The sequence below is a fragment of the Schistocerca cancellata genome, chromosome 9 (assembly GCF_023864275.1).
Source record: "Schistocerca cancellata isolate TAMUIC-IGC-003103 chromosome 9, iqSchCanc2.1, whole genome shotgun sequence".
NCBI lineage: Eukaryota > Metazoa > Arthropoda > Insecta > Orthoptera > Acrididae > Schistocerca > Schistocerca cancellata.
In genome coordinates this window covers 404,692,963-404,716,051 of record NC_064634.1, presented here as the reverse complement: position 1 = coordinate 404,716,051, position 23,089 = coordinate 404,692,963, and the positions used below count along the sequence as shown (strand labels likewise).

Here is a 23,089-nt window from a genome sequence, read left to right as displayed (position 1 = left end):
CCATGCTGCTGCAAACATCGTCGAACTGTTCGTGCAGATGGTTGTTGTCTTGCAAACGTCCCCATCTGTTGACGCAGGGAATGAGACGAGGCTGCATGATCTGTTACAGCCATGCGGATAAGATGCATGTCATCTCGACTGCTAGTGATATGAGGTCGTTGGGATCCAGCACGGCGTTCCGTATTACCCTCCTCAACCCACCAAATCCATATTCTGCTTACAGTCATTGGATCTCAACCAAACAAAACAGGAATGTCGTGATACGATAAACCACAATCGCGATAGGCTACAAACCAACCTTTGTCAATGATGGTACGCATTTCTCCTCCTTACACGAGGCATCACAACAACGTTTCACCAAGCAACGACGGTCAACTGCTGTTTGTGTATGAGAAATCGGTTGGAAACTTTCCTCATGTCAGCACGTTGTAGGTGTTGCCACCGGCGCCAACCTTGTGTGAATGCTCTGAAAAGCTAATCATTTGCATTTCACAGCATCTTCTTCCTGTCGGTTAAACTTCGCGTCTGTAGCACGTCGTCTTCGTGGTGTAGCAATTTTAATGGCCAGTAGTGTATATAAAATAATAAAAATGTCATGCCAGAGAACTTCAAGCATCCTTAACTGAAATTAATAAAATTCTAAAAATCGAAAGCTCATGTGGTGGTGTTCGGATTATAAACAAAATTCTGAAAATTTGTTGCAGCTTAATAAATAATGTTCTTAGTAATATATGCAATGCATCACAGGCACATGGCATTTGTCTAGACAGGTTAAAATGTGCAGCCATTATTAAACCTCTTCATTAGAAAAGTGACAAGACAACTTGCACAATTATTGTCCAGTTTCCTTATTGACATCTCTTTCCAAAATATTAAAAAAAAAAAAAAGCAATGTACTTGTGAATAGTCTCATATGTAAGGAGAAACAATATACTTAGCATGTCACGCTCTGGATTCCACAAGGGTTGCTCAACTGAAAAATAATAAATAATAAAATATCACCAGTTGGTATTCTTTGTGCTCTTTCCAAGACCTCATATTGTGCAGATCATGTTACTCTCCTGGAAAAACTTGAGTTTTATGGAACTGATGGTTTTACACACAACTGGTCTGACTCATACTAACAAACAGAATGCAAAAGCTTGTGCTGAATACTTCAGACAATGTCAGAAGTGTAGAAAATTTTAGTGAGTGGGAGCAATTTTTTTTCCCTTGATTTCGAGTCTCATTTTTCATGTGCGGCTTAGATTCGAGTGCGGCTTAGATTCGAGTAAATACGGTACTTTTTGGAGATGATGCTAGTGCTACAATAAATCTTATTAAAGAGTAAGCATCTGATGAGATGGTAAATTACATTTTTCAAAGAATTGTAGAGTGCTTCTCAAAAATGGACACACTCAAAATTTAAGAAAAACACTATATTCTGTTCTGTACAATAAATAGAGTCATAACACCAAATTTTTGGATGTGCATGATGATGAAAACTTGTGAACTGCAAGAAGGATATTATTGAACTGCTCAAATAATTACATCTGTTACTTTTGCTCTTTGCATAATTGCTAATATTGGAAACAAACAAACCAAACTCCTGGCATATTTTGCATATTTCCACTCAATAATGCCTTATGGAATAATTTTCTGAGGTAACTCATCACTTAGAAAGCATCTGAAGAGATGCATAAATGGGGACATTAAGAGTAATGTGTAGTGTTCACTCACAGATGTTATGTAGATACCTCTTCAAGGAGATAGCTATTTTAACTGTGTAATCACAATACATATATTCATTAATGAAATTCATCATACATAATCTACCACATCTCCAGAAGAACAGTTATGTCCATATCTACAACACTACAGAGGAGAATGATTTATTATTCATTATTAAGCTGTCAGTGGCTCAGAAAGGAGTTCAATTATGCAGCAGCAAAACTTTTTTATGATTTGCTTGATAAGGTAAAATGCCTTACACACAGCAAAGCAAGATACAAATATAACTTAAAATCATTTCTCCTGGACAACTCCTCTTATTCCACTAAAGAAAACTGGTAGCCAGTATAATAATAATAATAATAATAATAATAATAAAATAATAATAATAATAATAATACCCTGCTATCCCTCTCCCTCCCAGCTCCAGCCTCCTCTACAATGTGCTGCTGCTCATAGTCTGGCTTCAGCACCCAGACACTGATCGTGTGTGTGTGTGTATACATCTGTTGTCTATTTTTGACGAAGGCCTTGTTTACCAAAAGCTCATTTTGTGACAGTATTTTTGTTGTGCCTCTCTGCGAATCAGCATTTCTGCCATATGGTGAGTAGGAACTATCCTTTTCATAATATTGTTACATTCCATCCATGATTTTCCATTGTTTAATAATAATAGTAACAAAACACACACTACCTTCTTTAAGTGTAGGTGCATGAGTAGGATTAAAAAAAGGGGGGGGTTTCTTTAATGCTAACACTAATCATGTATACACATCCTGTAAACTGACTTGTTCCACATAATTTTAATAAAGGTATTACTCAAATCATCTACGGAATATGTAACTACGTAACTTATTGTCGAACTAGTGACGTGAAATTCTGGCACATTAGGAACACAATCATGAATGTGCCTAGCTCTAACATCTGCAATGTACTCCTAGACACTCCTAACAGCAGCATTTCAAAAACAAAGCTGTCAGGATAAGAAATAATTCCCACATGATAGTTGACAAAATTAGGAATCAACAACTACTTTGTATGAGTATGTTTGGAAGAAAAAAAAAAAAGAAGAGGATGAAAGAGATGGAGTACTGGCCATGACACATGAAGTTGCCCAAGAAAAATCTAGCTACAAGGTGTGTGTTTGGGAGGGGGGAGGCTCTCTCTCTCTCTCTCTCTCTCTCTCTCTCTCTCTCTCTCTCTCTCTCTCTCCTCAATGTAGATATATGTTCCACACAAGGTGTGTGAGGAAAGTAATGAGACAGGATTTTTAACTACCAAAGCTTTTATTTTTTAAAAACAGCAATATTGTAGTGAATGCTTGGTGCTCTGCAGCTTTCAGATGTTTATTGAAGATCATCATCTATACACAATAAGCTGCACTAGAAATATCTTATTTGCCAAAACCAGTTTTTAAGTTTATAACTGCTCATCAACGGCATCTGATAAAGAGGAACAAACAACTATGTACACTGATTTCTACAAAATGACAGCTGTATGTATGTAGCACAAGTATAAGTCTACTTACTTTATGCACATCTATAACAACAATATGCTTTTCGTGTATGTTACTGCTGTCAAATCTTGGGCAGTGATAATTCTTGATAATGTTTGACGTAACTGTCATATACAGTAAACATCAAACTGATAGGTCAATGAGTCTACAAAGATTCTGTAACTTACCAAACGAAAGCGTTGGTACGTTGATAGAGACAATAACAAACACACACACACACACACACACACACACACAAATTTCAAGCTTTCGCAACCCATGGTTGCTTCATCAGGAAAGAGGGAAGGAGAGGGAACGATGAAGGGATGTGGGTTTTAATGGAGAGGGTAAGGAGTCATTCCAATCCCGGGAGTGGAAAGACTTACCTTGGGGGGAAAAAGGGACAGGTATGTCTGCTTGTGTCTGTATATGTGTGGATGGATATGTGTGTGTGCACGTGCGAGAGTGTATACCTGTCCCTTTTTCCCCCAAGGTCAGTCTTTCCGCTCCTGGGATTGGAATGACTCCTTACAGTCTCCCTTAAAACCCACATCCTTTCGTCTTTCCCTCTCCTTTCCTCTTTCCTGATGAAGCAACCGTGGGTTGCAAAAGCTCGAAATTTGTGTGTGTGTGTGTTTGTTATTGTCTCTATCAATGTACCAAAGCTTTTGTTTAGTAAATTACAGAATCTTGGTTTTTAGATATATTTTTCTCACATGGAATGTTGATTTTGAAGGTAGAGTATACAAAATAATCCAACATATGTCAAATTAGACAATTTTACATGCAGCGTGTAGACTCCAAACCAAAACTATTGAGTTAAAACACTTTGAAATATTGTATACACATTTTATTCTGTAACTCTGTTTGTTCATTAAGTATATTGTCTGGTTGTGTGTATTTCAATTTCCTCTATAATATTTAATAATCTGTGTTTCTCTGCTTTTTGGAGAATGGTGATGTATAAGACTTGATATAGGATTGTTCTCTGTATTGAAGCCAATTTGCAGTCTAGTTGTTTTAAGCAAATGACCTATTTTGTCAGAAATGTGACCCCAGTATAGTAAAATCACAAACTTGACCGTTTCTACTTGCTTCTCTTTTTCTTTTTTTTTGTCTAATTTCATAACTGGTTTTGGGCCACAGCCATTGTGAGATGCACCTTCTCCAGTGCATGTAATTCAGCAATAATATTCCTCTTGTGTAAAGGGTATTTGATTAACCTGTCAATCACTAATGTTAGTAAGAAAACAAGAATTCTGCTAATGACATAAATATAAACATCACCATTCTCCATACAGCAAAAAAAAGGTAGATTATTAAATGTTCTAGAAGAAACTGAAATATACACCCATATGACAAAACAACCACACAACATACAAATACTTAATGAACAAACAGTGTTATAGAATAAAATGTCTTCTCCTTCTTCTTCGGTTATCAACCCACAGGTTGGTTGGCAGCAGCACGCCATTCCGTTCTTTTGTCAACTTTCTTCTTCATATCTGCATAGGTCTGGCACCCGATGTCATTTATTACTTGTTGAATGTAGGTTAATCTAGGTCGTCCTCGGCGAGTTCTTCCTTCAATGATTCCTTCTAATATTCTCTTAATGAAATTGTTATGCCGTAAAATGTGACCTATGAAGGTTATTCTTCTTTTCTGTATATTTCGCCAAAGAGATCTGTTTTCTTTCACTCTTCTGAGGACATCTTCGTTTGTAGCCTTGTCTCGCCAGCTGATTTTTTCCATTCTCCGGTAGCACCACATTTCGAATGCCTCTAATCTTCTCTTTTCTTCTTTTCCACAAGTCCAAGTTTCACATCCGTAAAGGGCTGTACTCCACACATAGGTTTTCATGACTCTCTTTCTTACGTCTAAACTAACATTTCTACTCGTCAGTAAGTTTCTTTTTCCATTGAATGCTATTTTGGCAAGTTGTATTCTGTTTTTAATGTCACTTTTTGCTCCTTCCATCTGCTGTTATTTTGCTACCTAAGTAGTTAAATTCTGTAACCTGCCCTAGTTTCTCTCCCTTTATTGTTATTCGTATGGGTTCATTGTAGTTCAGGGCGCCACTCACCATCACTTTAGTCTTTTTCTTATTTATTTTCATTCCATACTGTTCTTTTAAGGTGTTTTCCATTTCATTGAGTGCGGCTTCTAAATCTTCTTTCCTTTCTGTAATTATGGCGATATCATCTGCATATCGCAACATATCTATTTTCATTCCGTTAAGTTTTATTCCTACTTCAATATTCTCTCTTATTTTGTCTATTGCTTCTTGGATATATGCGTTGAAAATTACTGGAGATAGTGGGCATCCCTGTCTCACTCCTTTCCTTATTCTTGCTGTTTCTTCTTTGTTTTCCTTCTTAACTAAGGCTGTTTCATTTTGGTATATTTTAAAGATTATCCTTCTATCATTATATTTCAGACCAGCCTTCTTCAGAATTCTAAACATTTCTGGCCATACAACATTGTCAAATGCCTTTTCGAGGTCTACGAAGGCTATAAATACTTGTTTGTTTTTGGAAATTTGTTTCTCAATTATTAGTCTTAAAGATAAGATTGCTTCCCTCGTCCCTACACCGCTTCTAAAACCGAATTGGTCTTCACTTAGAGTGCTATTCAATTGGTTTTCAACTCTTTTCAAAATTATTCTTATTAGAATTTTTGATGCGTGTGAAAGAAGACTGAGTGTTCGATGGTTTTCACAGTCCATAGTAGATGCTTTCTTAGGTATGGGGAATATGATGCATTTCTGATAGTCTTCAGGAACTTCACCTGTTTTGTATATTTTCTGTATGAGTTGCAGTAATGTAGCTTTCATTTTGTCTCCTGATTTCTTAATTAGTTCAGAAGGTATATCATCAACACCTGCCGCTTTCTTATCTGGTAGTTCTTTTAGTGCTTTTTCAAATTCATCTTTCAGAATTGTGTCCCCTAGTTCTTCTTTCTCTACTTCTTCGCTTAATTCTATCATATTATCTGTTAGAGGGTCTCCTTGATATAGCTCTTCAATGTATTCTTGCCATCTCTTCAGCGTGTCATATCCAAATAGTACCTTGCCCTCTTTGTTCTTTATAGTTCCTGAAGATTTTACTTTCCGTTTAGCAAAGTTTTGTTTTATTGTTCTGTAGGCCAAGTCAGTTTTTCCTTTAACCATGTTTTCCTCCACCTCTTTACAAATGCTGTTGAGGTAATTTTCTTTTGCTTTCCTAGATTCTCTGTTTATTTGGTTTCTAAGCTTTCTATATTTGTTTTCGCTTTGCTCGTCAAAGGCATTTTTGTATAGTCTTCTTTCTTCCATTAGACAAATTATTTCAGGTGTTATCCACTCTTTCCTGTTTACAGGTTTGGCTTTCCCAATAAATTCTTCTGCTGCTTTATGTATGCCTTCTTTGATTTGTTTCCACTCCTCGTTAGTACTCCCGGGAATAATGTTTGATGCCATCTCATCAGTTTTCCGTGCATAAGGGATCACTAGTTCTTCAGACTTTAGGTTATCTCTGTTCCATACTTTGTTCGTTTTTCTCTCTAATCGCTTGAGTTTGAGTAAGCATTTCATCATTACAAGGTTGTGATCACTATTAATATCCGCAGACGGGTAGCTTCTGCAGTCCTTGATTTGGTTTTTAAAACGCGATTTTACTAATATATAGTCGATTTGGTGTCTTCTAGTATCTCCTGGGGCTTTCCACGTGTACCTTCTTCTTTTATGGTGGTTGAAAAGGGAGTTCGCTATGACCAACTTGTTTTTGGCACAAAATTCAATTAGCCGGCTTCCTCTTTCGTTTCTATCTCCTAGACCATATTTCCCTACAATTCCGTCAACTTCCTCTTCTCCAACACTAGCATTCCAATCTCCCATTATAATTAAGTTCTCTTCACCTTTAACATAATTTATAACTTTGTTGATGTCTTCATACACTGTTTCTATTACATCGTCTTCTTCTGCCGATGTCGGCATATAGACTTGTACTATTACCGTGTTCTTTGGTTTGGTTCCAATTTTGACTAGTATTATCCTAGAGTTAAATTGCACATATCCTGTGACTAGATTCCCGAGTTTTCCTTTTAGAATTATTCCAACTCCACCGATTCCAGTTGTTCCTTGGTTAGTACCTGTATGAATGATACGATAATTTCCTGATCTGAAGTCTCCTGGTTCAGGCCATCGCATCTCAGATATTCCTATTATGTCTGTTCCCATTCTGTCCATCTCTAGTTTGAGGTTCTCTAATTTCCCGCATTGGAGGAGTGTTCTTACATTCCATGTTGCTATTTTTAGTGTATTCTTCAACTTTGCCTGACCTTCCATTGTCCCCGCCCGGAGATCCGATTGGGGGACTATTACTCCGGATTTATGTTTAACAGAAGATTCTGGCATGGTGCGCTACTGATTCTTGGGATATCTTGAGTGATCTTTAATGGAGTGGTTTCCCGTTGCCTTCTCCATCCTATGCCGTTGACTGTGAAGTTCTTCCGCCTTTAGGAGCAATTTCTCACTCCAAGGACAAGAGAGTGCCCTGCCTCTATCCGCTCATCCGCTCTCTTTGAGACCGTTGGCACTTGATAGGGGGCGTTTCCTTATCCCGGGAAACACTCGGTCGTCAGAGCCTCGTTAGCAATAACAGGGTGTACCGTGCAGCAATCCTTAGCTGCAACTCGGGTAGGTGAGGTTGACATTTGTACAGGAGAGGCTGTTAGAGTCGCTTCACTGTACCTTACACCCCGAATAAAATGTATATACAAAATTTCAACAGTTTTAGAGCTGAATAATTTTAGCTTGGTGTCCATATGCTGCATGTAAAATTGTCTTATTTAGTGCAATAGGTTGGATTAGTTTGCAGTTTTATACCTATTGTATATTCTGCCTTCATATTCCAATTGTCAACAATTGTAATTTATGTAATTATATGAATGCACGTCACTGATATATATAAATATGATCTTAGAAATAACAAACGACAGGGAATGTAGACTCCTTGACCTGTCAGCTTGACGTTTACTCTTTATATCAGGTATGTCAAACACTATTAAGAATTGCCACTGCCTAAAATTTTACAGCAGTAACAGACATGAAAAACTGTGTCTCTGTTATAGGACATATTTCAGATTTGATCGTATTAACTGAATGCGTGTCGCTGCTACAGAGGTGCATAATGTAAGTGCACTTACATTACTGCTATTATATGTACAGTTATAGTTTTGCAGAAATTGATGTACATACAGTTGTTTGTTCCTCTGTATCACATGCCAATGATGAAGGGTTATAACCTGAAACTTGGTTTTGACAAATAAAACAATTCCAGTGCAGCTCATGGGATATAGATGATGTTCTTAAAATAAAAAATATTGTCCCCTTCACAATAGTTCCCTTCAGCAGCTATACACTGGCAGAGTCGTCGTTCCTAGTCTTGGTTGCAGTGCTGAAAGGCTTCAGTTGGTAGGGCCTTTAATTTGTCAGTCATTCTTTTGAATGTTCTCCAGAGGCCCAATATAACATCCTTTTTTACATTTTTCAATTTTTGGGAAAAAAAAGTCACAAGGACTCTGGTCAAATGAAGTTGTTAACGGTCATTGACAGTCCTCTCAAGACGATCAATAGATATGCTTCTTTGATTGTCCTCCTGCTCAGTGTTTAACAGGTCACCCATCATCCTTCCAATTAAACATTGACTGATCTCATAAGAGCATGCACACGTTCAACATTTTCATCAGTTTTTGAAGTTTCATGTCTCTCTAAGTGAGATTCATCTTCAATACGTTCTCGGCCTTCCAAAAATGATAAGGAATGTTCTCCGTAGGTCTGTTTCAACATGGTTGCACTCTTGGATTCCCCAAGTTGAACACAAAACCTGATGGCATAATGTTGCTCTAAATTCTGCTGTTCCATTTTGTAACATACAACAAAAACACAACTTCACTGATGACGCTCTCAAAAATCATGTGATAGTTGTACAGAACTGAAATGGACTGAACATCTGGAAGGGATTAACATGTTGGTCTACACAAATAGAACAACACAGCATCGCCAGGTCACACAGTGTTGCCAGTCTCATTACTTTCCTCAAACTACAACAGCTGTATATATTGAGGAGACACCAATATTTCAATCAAACGATTGTATATGACATATCATGTGATAATGAGGATTCTATTCTGTTCTATAAAGCCAAGAATGCCATTAACTTGTGTAACGAATTAATTAAAAAGTGGACGAGCAATGTAGATGGTAAACACAAAGCACAGAAAGAGGAATGTTGTTGTACTGGCTTACAGACGAAAAGCATCTAACCAAACTACTCAGATTTTAAATTTCAGTTGTTTTGGATATCTAGAAATCATCATGAGGTGACTGTTAACGAAGAAAAAAAGTCCTTATTTCATTCAGATAAATATACAGTCCAAGAACAGGTAGTATCCACACTGCAAAAAGTAAGTTTTGAAGTTTTATTGCAACAAATGGGTAACCACTGTCCAACAATGTACTTTTGGAGCTGTACCACAAGGTCTGTCAAGATCATCAATGTTTTTGCTTGCTGTTAAGAGTATCTATCATCTGGAGCCACAGCAACAGAATGTGATATCTAATGACACCCTAGACCAGCAAGACATGCATACCATTCGTGGCTGCAACAAAAGACATTGCTCAACATATGTATTTTCTACCAACCAGCAATACTATTCATTTACATAGGAAGAGACACGAAGGTTGGTAGTAATCAAATTATAAAAGTAAAAAATCACAGATTTTTTAATATTAAAATTATACAACTTTTTTACAATATATACAATGTATGTCATTCAAATTACATAAAATATGTCAATTTGATTGCTGAATAAAACAACAATCTGAGAATAAGAGATAGTACATAGAAGTGACAACATAATGAGATTTCTTTTGTACAGAACTTAATACATGTCACTCTTCACAGGTGACTGTTGATATTCAAAGTCTTAATTCCATAGTGAGATCTTGTTAGTTGTCTATGTTTATGATACAATATCAACAATAAAGAAAGGAACATTCATCAAGTCAAAAGCCAAACAGCACTCTGAGGTCATCCAGTGACAATTTTTCTTTGCGCCTTTGTTTGGCACCAGTTAATACTTCGGATGCTAAAGCTAATTTATTATCTTGCATTTTCTTTATTCTTGCTTCTATTGTTTCCTCACAAAAGAACCTACAGAAAAAAAGAGATATTAGTACACTGAAATCAAGTTACACTATATGAATTAAACCCTGCAAGTTTTGCATTTAATTTATACATCTGAAAAGTATTGCAAATGGAAACCTAAAAGACGTACACATGTTGAATTTAAATTTACAGGACCAGATATTCACAAAGAATCTACTTTACATAAGTTCCAAGAAATGTTGGTAGCTGAAAACATACCATAGCAACAGGAAACTGAAATGTAAAGAGGTTTTCATAATTTCCCTGAAATTTATCATCCAGAATTTTTATAAAAAGATTCATTTATTTAGTGAGTTAACAACAACGTTTCTTATTATTATACACAATGGGGTTTCCTTATTTCAATGCATGGGCACTACTGTACAATACTGTGGCTGTATTTGACCTAGAGCTAATCTTGTTGAAAGCCTGCTGTTGGAAGCAATTTTCATCACCTGCATTTGACTGCCGAAGTGTGTAGTTCCTGATCAACAGTGATACAACACATCCAATGTTAAATCCCAAACCTCTCTGTAGTCATGGAAGCGAGTAGTCAACTGGTTAAATGGGGATATAACATTTGATGGGCCATTTACTGAAACTCGAGAAGTGGGCTACGTATCATCACCAGCCTTCGATCTTTTCTCCTTTTGCTTAATGCCAACCACTACATTAGGCTTAACACACGTCATTAGCAGGGACCTCAAAATGCAGCACCTATTTTTGGCAAAATCTGCATAATTTTTTAAATGATTCAACATATAAATGTAAAAGGTTGTCATGCTATGTGTGAAGCCTTAGTGCTGACTGTTAGAAAGGTGGTGATTTTGATTGGGGGGGCTTTCCAACTTGAATGTTTGGTGTTGGCTGGAGGGATTGGTGGTAAAAAAGTGCTTCCACTTCCACTACAGAGATCAGGAGAAGGAGAGTAAGTATTTGATGACTCCAGCATGATTTAAACTTGCTTGTGGGGCTGAAGACAGGGCGTTTGGTTAGGACAGAAATTTCTATAGTATTGAGCTTTTGGGTAGACAGAATTTTGAGTATTTAATGACTTCAAAGTGTGAATGATCAATCTGGTTCAGTTTGTAACAGTTTAAGAACAGATCTGCAGCAATAGTTTCATTTTTAATGCAAATAGTTTTGACATTAAAGCACATATACTTGCATCGGAAGAGGCAATTCACGATACGTGGAAGTAACGATGTTTTGCATTTGTACACAGGGTTTTCCCACTTCTTCACTTAACAGCACTCAAAATATAAGAATTTCTTCATAGTATATAACAGGATTACTGTGCAACTTAATATTTCTCATCTTCATACATTTCTTGACTTTTTGAGTGAAATCTATTGCAGATTCACTGGCTTATTTTCTAATGTTAAGATGCTGTTAACCATTTCAGTCAGACAGAGTTTGTAGGTTATGATACTAATTCCATAATGAAATTTTCACTACGCAGCAGAGTGTGCGCTGATATGAATCTTGCTGGCAGATTAAAACTGTGTTCCAGATCAAGACGAAGCAGAGACCTTTGCCTTTTGTGGGAAAGTACTCTACGGACTGAGCTACCCAAGTACAACTCGCGACCTGCCCTCACAGTTTTACTTCTGCCAGTACCTTATTTCCTATATTCCAAACTTCACAGAAGCTCTCCTGCAGAACTTGAAAGACTAGCACTCCTGGAAGAAAGGATACTGTGAAGTCATGGCTTCATCACAACCTGGCGGATGCTTCCAGAGTGAAATTTTCAGTCTGCAGCAGAGTGTGCACTGATATGTAACATCCTGGCAGATTAAAACTGTGTGCTCGACTGATAAAAAGTCACGACCCTTGCCTTCCACGGGAAAGTGCTCTTGCCTGTGAAAGGCACTAGACCAGAGTTTGAGTCTCAATCTGGCACACAGTTTTCATCTGCCAGGAAGTTTCACTATACTAATTGCTTTATGACAGTAGTTTTGCACTTAATTACAGATGATATTAGGAATTTCTCTTTATTCTTTCTGTTTCTTACCACCACTGTTCTGCATTTTCATACTTAATTGCATACCAAAAAACTAAGCATGAAAATAATTTTTCACCTATGGGAAGATATACAGGGTTGTCACAAGTTTCCCCAAGTGGTATTCCCTGGTATTTCCTTTATTTCCAGACAAGTTTTAGCATTTTTCCTAACAAATTTTGAGATCGCAAGGGTGAGTAAAGAAATAAGTTGACAAAAAATGTAGGGACTTCAATATTTATAAACATGTGAGCAAAAATCTTACATAATAACATCAACTTCTTTTGTGACGAACTGTATTTAGATGGCGAAAGCAAGTCAAATGGTATGTGTGTTTCATTGAGAGCAATGAGTTTATTTTATTTCAATAAAATGAAACGCATTTGGTGACAAAAATACTCGTTTCCTTGGAGTCACAAGACAGATTTAAAACACCTTCACTGATTTCAGAAATAACCTCAGAGAAAAGTAGGCCTCCTGAAAAAAGTGAATAAGGCAGGGAAGAGTTGTGTAAACCAGCACTGTAGGTGACCACCAATAAAACGCTGGTTCTAACATGTTCGTTATTGTCACACCATGTTATGTCTAATATTTTAGTGATATTGTGTGTCCGCCTGCTTAGCTGAGTGGTAACATGTTTGCCTACAACACAGTGGGCCCGGCTTGGAGATTTTCTCCACTCGTGGACTGAATGTTGTGTTGTTCTTAACACTATTTCATGATCACTGACACCTAAGTTGGGCAATGTGGCGTTCCCTGAATGGAGACTTGCAACCCAGCGGCTGAATTTCCCTGGATGGGGGGAGCCTCCTGGCCATGAACGCCACACCAGCATTTCATTTTACAGGTGTTGTGCATTTTTTCTTCAGAGAAATATACGAGTATATAATGTACAAACAACCAGCGACTGCCACAATGTTCTTCTTGTCCATACTTTCTAATATATGGACTACTTTTAAAGTGCCAAAATGTACTACAATAAATAAAATGTCTATAAAACACCGCACTGTACAATGTATTTGCAGTGAGACAGTCGCAATTCTTGAAATCCATCACCCGTGGCCTCTGGGTTGCCAAGAAGCACCATAGTCCTGGGTCCATGATGAAAATGTGACACATTACAGCACACACAAACAGATCTGGCCTGCGGGCAGATCGGTGAGACTAGATCTGATGGGCAGGGCCTGCACATCAGTGGGAAAGGATGGTCTTCAGATCGGCAGACCTGATCCGTTAGATATACCTGCAGAAATGGCCTGCGGTTATGGCCCTTTGTGGACGTCCACTCATGTAGCCAGCTATTTACGTGTCACAGGCACCATGTTGATGAAATGAGACCACAGTGGTCAATCCATGCAACAGTAACTTGCATGAATACTCTGAGAATCAATACTAATGAAGATAGGTAGCAACTCAGCATGAAGCTCATCACTGAGCTGCATACGGGCGTGTAGAAAAGACAATCAAACTCTCACAACTAAATGTTTGCCCATAGCCTTCATCAGAAATCGAGATCGCACATGCATTCACACAATCACTCAGGCACAACTCCTGCACACATGACCACCATCTCTGGCTGCTGCGTCAATAGCCTCTGAGAATCAGATCAAAACAAACCACTCTTCATGCTTCCCTGCCTCCTGTCGGCAGTTGCTAGGCCAGCGGCAAGAAGTGGTGGCAGCACTGACTGCAAGCTGAGGGAAATGGTAGGAGCGGGAGACGCAGTAAGAATGAGGGAGCAAGGAAGCATTGCATGTACTCAACTGCGCCCAGCCAGCGACAGTGCACGACATTCAATAAACAAACCAGTTCATCTACTGAGACAAAAAAACGAGATTTTTCCAGGGCTTTTTTCCCCCCAAATTTCCCTGGCACATATCAAATTCCCTGATTTCAAGAACTTGTGGCAACCCTGATGATATAAGATCATCACAAATATAAATCTCTGTTAGTAAACCTAAAATGTAAACAGTATATTGCTGGGTATTGTCAGTAAGTACAATGAGGAATTTTCAGTTGGTAACTGTGTAGGGCAGACACAAGTCATCTGCCTTGATTATTTTGCTGCCTCATAAATGTTAATTTCCACTGATGTATGTTGCACCAGTTTGGTAATAGTAGCAGATGTGGCATATGATTTGTATAAGGTTACTATTTATAATAGTCGGAAGGAACAATAAATGTAAAGTTGTGACCATGCCTCGCAAGCAAACTTCCCCACTTTGTGAGTTTTGATGCCATCAAGAAAGTGAGAAACACAAAAACTTATCAAACACAAAACATTCTCTGATGGTATTCACAAAAGACAAGTATTAGTTGTTTTGAAACACAGATTTAAATGTTGCAGCTGTAGGAAATATACAGACCATTGCTTTAAATATACCATTAGTGTAGGATTGTGTGTTAAAAAGCAGTTATGGATATTATACCTGAAAGGAGTTGATCAATAACTGACCGTAAGACAGTGGATCAAAATTCCAAACTTTATAACAGACAATTGTGTCCCTGTTCAGTTATGATCAAGAGTGTAGGCTGCCCATGCAATTTAACTTGCTCATAACTTTCAAGAAAACCCTGGTGCATTCAGTTTGGTGCTTCAAAAAATGAAGCAAAATCCTCCATTCTTCCATTTTCATATAAGCTTTTTTAGTTTTTAGCAACACTTCCAGAACAGGAAGCAACAAACTTGCGACAGTTTTCCAATATTCTACTTTCATGTTAGGTTTTGCTTTAGAACAAATATAGGAAAGTACAGAAAACCATGAATGTTCATGTCAGGAATTGCTTTAGCATCTTATAAGATGATAATATGTGTAAAATTTATGTCACAAGTACCTGGTTAGCAGCAAAGATCACAATGTTTACACTGTACATGCTGAAAACGATGTAAATTCATCAGAAACCAAAATTAATGTGCTAGACATGCTTAGTGATGGTGTCTTTTTGATAAATGCCATCCTTATAGTGCACAGTGTGACAGACATTTCAAGGGAGTGCTGCATTCCACAGTGTCTAAGAATGTGCATTGAGTCACTCCAAGACTAAAGAGCTCAACAGAGGATACCAGCATTTCATGCAAGCCACCTTAAAAAAAAAAAGTTTTTTCTCACAAATGAAGTGGCATCAATTTACATGTTGAGCATTGACAATTATAAAGAAAGTTGTTCATTACTTAAACCCACCATGTGAGTTTTGTGTGTGTATAAAAGAGGAAATTTTTAATTTTAACAATGGAAAATCCAGGATGGAATAATGCAATATTATTAAAAGGATACTTGCTACTCACCATATAGCGGAGATGCTGAATTGCAGATAGGCACAATGAAAAAACTGTCAGCTTGAACACTTTCGGCCAAAAAGGGCTTCATTGGAAATAGACAACGCGCACGCACGCACGCACGCACGCACGCACGCACGCACGCACACACACACACACACACACACACACACACACACACACCTCACCTCAGTCTCTGGCTGCTGACACCAGACTGTGAGCAGCACTGCAGGGGAAGGGATAGCAGGGTAGGGGGTGAGGGTGGGGGACAGTGGAGTCCTGCTTGTGGGAGCATACAGAGATTGGGGAGTGCAGTTGCGAGGTTAGATGGAGGGCAGGGGACAGCAGAAATGACTGTGGGTGTGCTGGTGGATAGAGGGCAGTGTAGTGCCGGAATGGGAACAGGGAAAGGGCTAGGTGGGTAAGGACAATGACTAACGAAGGTTGAAGACAGAAGGGTTACAGGAACGTAGGATATATTGGAGGGAGAGCTCCCATCTGCAAATTCAGAAAAGGTGGATGTGGCGGTGGGAAGGATCCAGGAGGCAGAAGCTGTGAAGCAGTCACTGAAATGGAGAACGTCAGGTTGGGCAGTGTGCTCAGCAGCTGGGCAACTGGGTGGTCCAATGTTTCTTGGTCACAGTTTGTCAGTGGCTATTCATGCATACAGACAGCTTGTTGGTTGTCATGCAGCATAGTGGTTGGAGCTTAGCTTGTAGATCACATGACTGGTTTCGCAGATAGCTCTCCCTTTGATGGGATATGTGATGCTTGTGACAGAACTGGAGGAGGAGGAGGAGGAGGAGGAGGAGGTGGTGGTGGTGGTGGTGGGAGGATGTATGGGACAGGTCTTGCATCTAGGACTATTACATGGGTAAGAGCCATGAGGGAAGGGGTTGGGAGCAGGGGTTGTGTAGGAATGGACAAAGACGTTGTGTGGGTTCGGTGGGTGATGAAATGCCACTGTGGAAGGGTTGGGAAGGATAGTGGGTAGGAGGGCACAATAAGATGAATGGCATGGCCACTATCCTTCCCACTCCTCCCACAGTGGTATTCTGCTGCCCTACACAACATCCTTGTTCATCCCTAAACAACCCCTGCTCCCAGTCCCTTGCTTCATATCCCTGTAATAGACATAGATGCAAGACATGTCACATGCATCCTATCCTCCCAACACCACATACTCCAGTCATGTGATCTACAAGGTAATCTACAAACACATTGCTGCATTCTATGTGGGCATGACAACCAACAAGCTGGCTGTCCGCATGAAGGACCACTGACAAACAGAAACAGCTGGACCACCCAGTTGCCCAGCTGCTGAGCACACTGCTCAACCTGACATACTTCATTTCAACGACTGCTACACAGCCTGTGCCATCTGGATCCTTGCCACCAACGCCAGATTTTCTGAATTGCACAGATGGGAACTCTCCCTGCAATCTATCGTACAGTCCCGTAACACTCCTGGCCTTAGCATTAATTAGTCATTGTCCTTGTCCATACCCACCCAGCCCTTTTCTTGTTCCAGTGCTAAACAGTCCTCTGTCCCATCAACACACCCACAGTGTTTCTACTTCTCTCCTTTTCTGCTGCCCCTTCTTCTAATCTACTGACTGCAGCCAGCTGCTCTATCCTTCCCCAGTTCCTGTATGCTCCCACAAGCACCACTTGACTGTCACCCACCCCCATCCTGCTATCCCTCCTCCTCCATGCCCCATTCCCCCTTACCACCACCACCAAATTGCTTCTTCCATTATGCGCTGCTACCAGTCTCGCCTCAGCAGCCAGAGACTGTTTGTGTGTGTTTTGTGTATTTCTGCTGAAGGCCTTTTTGGCCAAAAGCTTACTTGATGACAGTCTTTTTTGTTGTGTCTATCTGCGACTCAGCATCTCTGAATTTCACATCAATTTATTTCACTTACTTGTATATGTGAACAGGTTTTTTTTGGCCAACACGATACACCCTGTCACAGGCTTGTGCTTCAAGTTGAGGGTTCCAATGAACGTCGAAGAGAAAGAGGTGGTTTGCGCCAACCAGATTTAAGCCAACTCCCCCAGCAGTCAATGACAGAAGCATAACCTGAAAAGGAAATAAGTAAAATAAGTAATAACATTGCTAGTACATCCAATGATAACTGAAAGCCACAGCCCCCACAACAGCTTGTCAACCTTGATGGGCCAAGATGGTGACAGCTTATTAAACAGCAGTAACACAGCCAGCACAAGTTGCAAAATACTGTTTTCCATTGCCATGCAGTTTGCACCCAACAAAGAAATTTCATTTTAAAGAAACATTCTAACATGTATCATGTCACCCATCATTTGTACAACAAACCTAAGGAACAGTATCATCAGGCAAACAATATAGAAAGCAATGCATCTGTACGTAGTCTAGAAATGACTATAGTCATGCAAGACATTAAAAGTTTCAGAAAGACAGACCCTCTCTAAATATACTTCATTTAACTCAGAATGTACAGAAATTTTTTATCAGTCTCTGCATTCCTGTGTGTATTGTGCAAACCCAAATGGGGGGAAAAATTGTACTTACGTGTGAAAGTTATTGCACTGCCTTTTACAAATTATCTTGTATATAAACTCAGAAAGATACAGTCCCTTTTTGTATACTGTAAAAAGTATCAACAGATCATATGATAGGAGGATTTACATATTCAAATTTTATTTCTTTAATTGCTATGTTCAGCTACTTTTGTTATTAGAATGACAGCCACATTTGCCAACAGAAATTTGAATGAAAATTTATTCTTCGTGTTTTCATTCATTGACATTCAGTAGCATATTATTTTGTCTTTAAAAATTGTTACTGGATAAAAGAAACTTGTTAAAATTTAGTGTGGGATTTACACAAGCACCATTTGTAATCATTGTGTGAAGATTTTGTGAATACTAGTAACAGTGTCACAAGCTTTAATGGGATTGTTGCTAACAATACATTTCATTTGAAAGCAATAGTGATATTGACTAATACAGTAATTACCTTATCACGAATGTAACTTATGCTTGGAAAAGAGTAACATACACTGCTATACACACAGAAACAAAATTTAAGAAATCTGATCTGAAAGAATGACTCAGTGGCAGGCTTGCAATGGAATGTCACTGTCAGCACAATGACACCACTGCTGTTATGAAAGGTGCCTTGTTCTGCTCATAGTTTGGTTGTAATCCAAACTGCCAATAGCCAAGGTTGGCACTCAACATACACAAAAAAGATAGTTGGGGTATTATTGAAATATCATGTAAAATGACAACATTAGCTCAGATGTAAATTTGAAATCGAAAGGTTATAAGTTTACCCAAAAAATGTAACAACAAAAGTAAACACATTTTCTCTGCTTTACTGGTTTTAGATTAAAAATTTGTGTACAGTAGAGCAGTTATTAATATATATATATATATATATATATATATATATATATATATATATATATATATATATATATATATATATATATATATGTGGTTATAATAGAAGGAAACATTCCACGAAGGAAAAATATACCTAAAAACAAAGATGATGTGACTTACCAAATGAAAGTGCTGGCAGGTCGACAGACACACAAACGAACACAAACATACACACAAAATTCAAGCTTTCGCAACAAACTGTTGCCTCATCAGGAAAGAGGGAAGGAGAGGGAAAGACGAAAGGATGTGGGTTTTAAGGGAGAGGGTAAGGAGTCATTCCAGTCCCGGGAGCGGAAAGACTTACCTTAGGGGGAAAAAAGGACGGGTATACACTCGCACACACACACATATCCATCCACACATATACAGACACAAGCAGACATATTTAAAGACAAAGAGTTTGGGCAGAGATGTCAGTCGAGGCAGAAGTGCAGAGGCAAAGATGTTGACGAATGACAGGTGAGATATGAGTGGCGGAAATTTGAAATTAGCGGAGATTGAGGCCTGGTGGATAACGGGAAGAGAGAATATATTGAAGAGCAAGTTCCCATCTCCAGAGTTCGGATGGGTTGGTGTTAGTAGGAAGTATCCAGATAACCCGGACGGTGTAACACTGCGCCAAGATGTGCTGGTCGTGCACCAAGGCATGTTTAGCCACAGGGTGATCCTCATTACCAACAAACACTGTCTGCCTGTGTCCATTCATGCGAATGGACAGTTTGTTGCTGGTCATTCCCACATAGAATGCATCACAGTGTAGGCAGGTCAGTTGGTAGATCACGTGGGTGCTTTCACACGTGGCTCTGCCTTTGATTGTGTACACCTTCCGGGTTACAGGACTGGAGTAGGTGGTGGTGGGAGGGTGCATGGGACAGGTTTTACACCGGGGGCGGTGTTTTTAGGTATATATATATATATGGTTATAATAGAAGGAAACATTCCACGAAGGAAAAATATACCTTAAAAACAAAGATGATGTGACTTACCAAATGAAAGTGCTGGCAGGTCGACAGACACACAAACGAACACAAACATACACACAAAATTCAAGCTTTCGCAACAAACTGTTGCCTCATCAGGAAAGAGGGAAGAGGGAAAGACGAAAGGATGTGGGTTTTAAGGGAGAGGGTAAGGAGTCATTCCAGTCCCGGGAGCGGAAAGACTTACCCTAGGGGGAAAAAAGGACGGGTACACACTCACGCACACACACATATCCATCCACACATATACAGACACAAGCAGTCACAGTCTGCTTGTGTCTGTGTATGTGTGGATGGATATGTGTGTGTGTGCGCGCGAGTGTATACCTGTCCTTTTTTCCCCCTAAGGTAAGTCTTTCCGCTCCCGGGATTGGAATGACTCCTTACCCTCTCCCTTAAAACCCATATCCTTTTGTCTTTCCTTCTCCTTCCCTCTTTCCGTTGGTTGCGAAAGCTAGAATTTTGTGTGTATGTTTGTGTTTGTTTGTGTGTCTATCGACCTGCCAGCGCTTTTGTTTGGTAAGTCTCATCATCTTTCTTTTTATATATATTCTTTTTATATATATTTATCATTCCTAAGTATAATGCTTAATATATTAAATAAAAGCAATATCTCTGTTAAATTTTAGTTCTTTGTGTAAATGCCTTTTCCAAGCATTACAGATTTGAAGCCATATTTTTTTAAATTAAATCAATAAATTTTTATGCCTTACAGTTTCACTTATGTCACTGATGTTTAATAACAGCAGCTCTTATTACCCCCTTTGCGTAGAATCCAAGCAAACTGGGAAATTTCTATAATAAATTTTCAGCTGTCACTTTTCCAGGATTTTATAAATTCAAATTACAGTAATTTAAATGGTTTACTAGATCTATACAGAAGCCATCAAAATCACTTAAAATCCTTTCTTACTTTGTAATTTACATCAGAATTAACATGTATGAAAGATCCCTCATGGGATTTACTTTTTCTGCAATATTCACTAGCTACATTACAATTTTCAGTTTTATTTCGAATTTTTAACAAATCTGCAGTTAACCAATGTTCATTCAGACAGTTTGTCAAGTTCATGACTTCTCTTATGATGAGCAGTCAGCATTTACAACATTTACATTATGGTGCACACAATACACATTCAGTACTCTCATGCTTCTGAAACTTTTAATATCCAGTAAAAATTAATCACTTGGAGTATGTGGTGGCCACCATACTAGCTGTGATGAATTAAGTTTTCACAGATAGGCATACGCAGTTACAGCAGTGGCATCTGACATGACCAGAAAGATCAGCAATATGCCAAACTCACAAAGTAAGAGCTGTCAAATGACATAGCAACTCCAGAATGCCTTGACAGTGTCAGAAAACACTATATCAGCATGTAAATGAGTTCGAATGGGTCAACATGATTTCCTTTACACCATTCCTGCCACAATGGACCCTTGCTCCATCTTTCTGCACCAGTTCAGACAAGTATCCCTTTCTCTGGCTGAAACGCAGTACCACATCCTGTTTCTCAAATGCTGCCTAAACTATGGAATCACCCCAAATGGCCTACTGGTAAAGATTCCTTTCTCTGGATCCCACCCCTTCTTTCACAATGACCTACATCTTTTCAGATTCTGCCAATCCCTGGCCCTCAGAAACCTGGTACTGCAAAAACACATCTTCATGACACAGGCATCCCAGAACCATGTCTGCTTCCTCCACAAGATTCTACTACTCTGCAATCCCTACTCCATACATCACATCTCTGAAATTGAATCCCTTCCTCTCCAGCACCTGGAGGAGCATCCCAGACACCACCTACATGAGTTACCCAAACTGGTGACATCCTACTGCCACCTCGGAGCACCACTATCCAACTCCTATCATAATCACAGTGTTTAACACTGTTGTTAACCTTTCCATCAAAATCCTGAGCTCCACAGAAGTTTCAGTCCTGTCCAAAGGTCTCACCTTTAACCCTACTCCTAAATTTAACCACGCTGGACTTGTCAAAGACCTACTCTCCTCCTCACGATCCCTGCAATGGAAGCACTTCTTTGCCGCCTATCCCTCAAACCAAAACCTCCTTAATTCCAACACTGAACCCTGTTTCTTCCGGTTCATACCATCATCTAATCGTGATCCACCCCCGCTGCCTCCTAACAACCCACCGACAACCTTCCAGGAATTCCTTACCTCCCACTTAGCCTCATTGTCTTTCACCAGGTCCCTTCCTCAGAACACCAACCTTTTAGCAGAAGGAAGAACAGCCGTACACAACCTCAAAACAAATCCCGACCTAATCATCCTACCCACAGACAAAGGTTGCACCACTGTTGTGATGAATCACAGTGACTTCCTGGCAGAAGGCCTCTGCCAATTGTCGACTCCTCCACCCATGAACATTGCCAGAGTGATCCCGTTCCAGAAGTCTGATAAAAACTCCAATCCCTGCTTAAGGCCTTAGGCCCTTCCCATGTCATCTCCCCTGAATCCATTTCCCTCTTCACCCCTATGATACCCCACACACCCACCTTCTACATGCTCCCCAAAATCACAAACCCAACAATACTGGATGCCCCATTTTGGCTAGTTATAGTGCCCCACTGAAAGAATTTCAGCTCTCATTGATCAATACCTGCAACCACATGCTCGTCATTTAGCTTCTCACTTCAAAGACACCAATCACTTCCTTCACTGACTCTTGACTCTTCACCAGCACCCCCGCCCCCCTTTCCTGGATCCCTATTCGTTACTGTTGATGCTACGTCCCTACACACCAGCATCCCTCATGCCCATTGTCTTACTGCAACTGAACACTGAACACTACCTTTCCCAATGTCCTTCAGACTCCAAACACACTACCTCATTCCTCACACATCTTGCTTAGTTTATCCTAACCGATAACAATTTCTCATTTGAAGGGAAGGTGTATAAACAAATACGTGTCACAGCCATGTGCACCTCTGTGGCACCCTCATATGCCGATCTTTTTATGGGCCGTTTGGAGGAGACCTTCC

General features: G+C 39.3%; 1 protein-coding gene across 2 annotated transcripts in view; it reads right to left on the bottom strand.

The window, feature by feature from the left end:
• Nucleotides 1-9,994: 9,994 nt before the first annotated feature.
• Nucleotides 9,995-23,089, bottom strand: part of LOC126100803 (transcription termination factor 2) — a 255,850-nt gene continuing 242,755 nt past the window's right edge. For both annotated transcript variants that reach the window (XM_049911433.1, XM_049911432.1), the window contains exons 17-18: nt 17,597-17,754; nt 9,995-10,398 (exon numbers count right to left, since the gene is read on the bottom strand). In XM_049911433.1, coding sequence (XP_049767390.1) covers nt 10,251-10,398; nt 17,597-17,754 — 306 coding nt within the window. In that variant the 3' untranslated portion in view covers nt 9,995-10,250. The remainder of the gene's footprint in view (nt 10,399-17,596; nt 17,755-23,089) is intronic.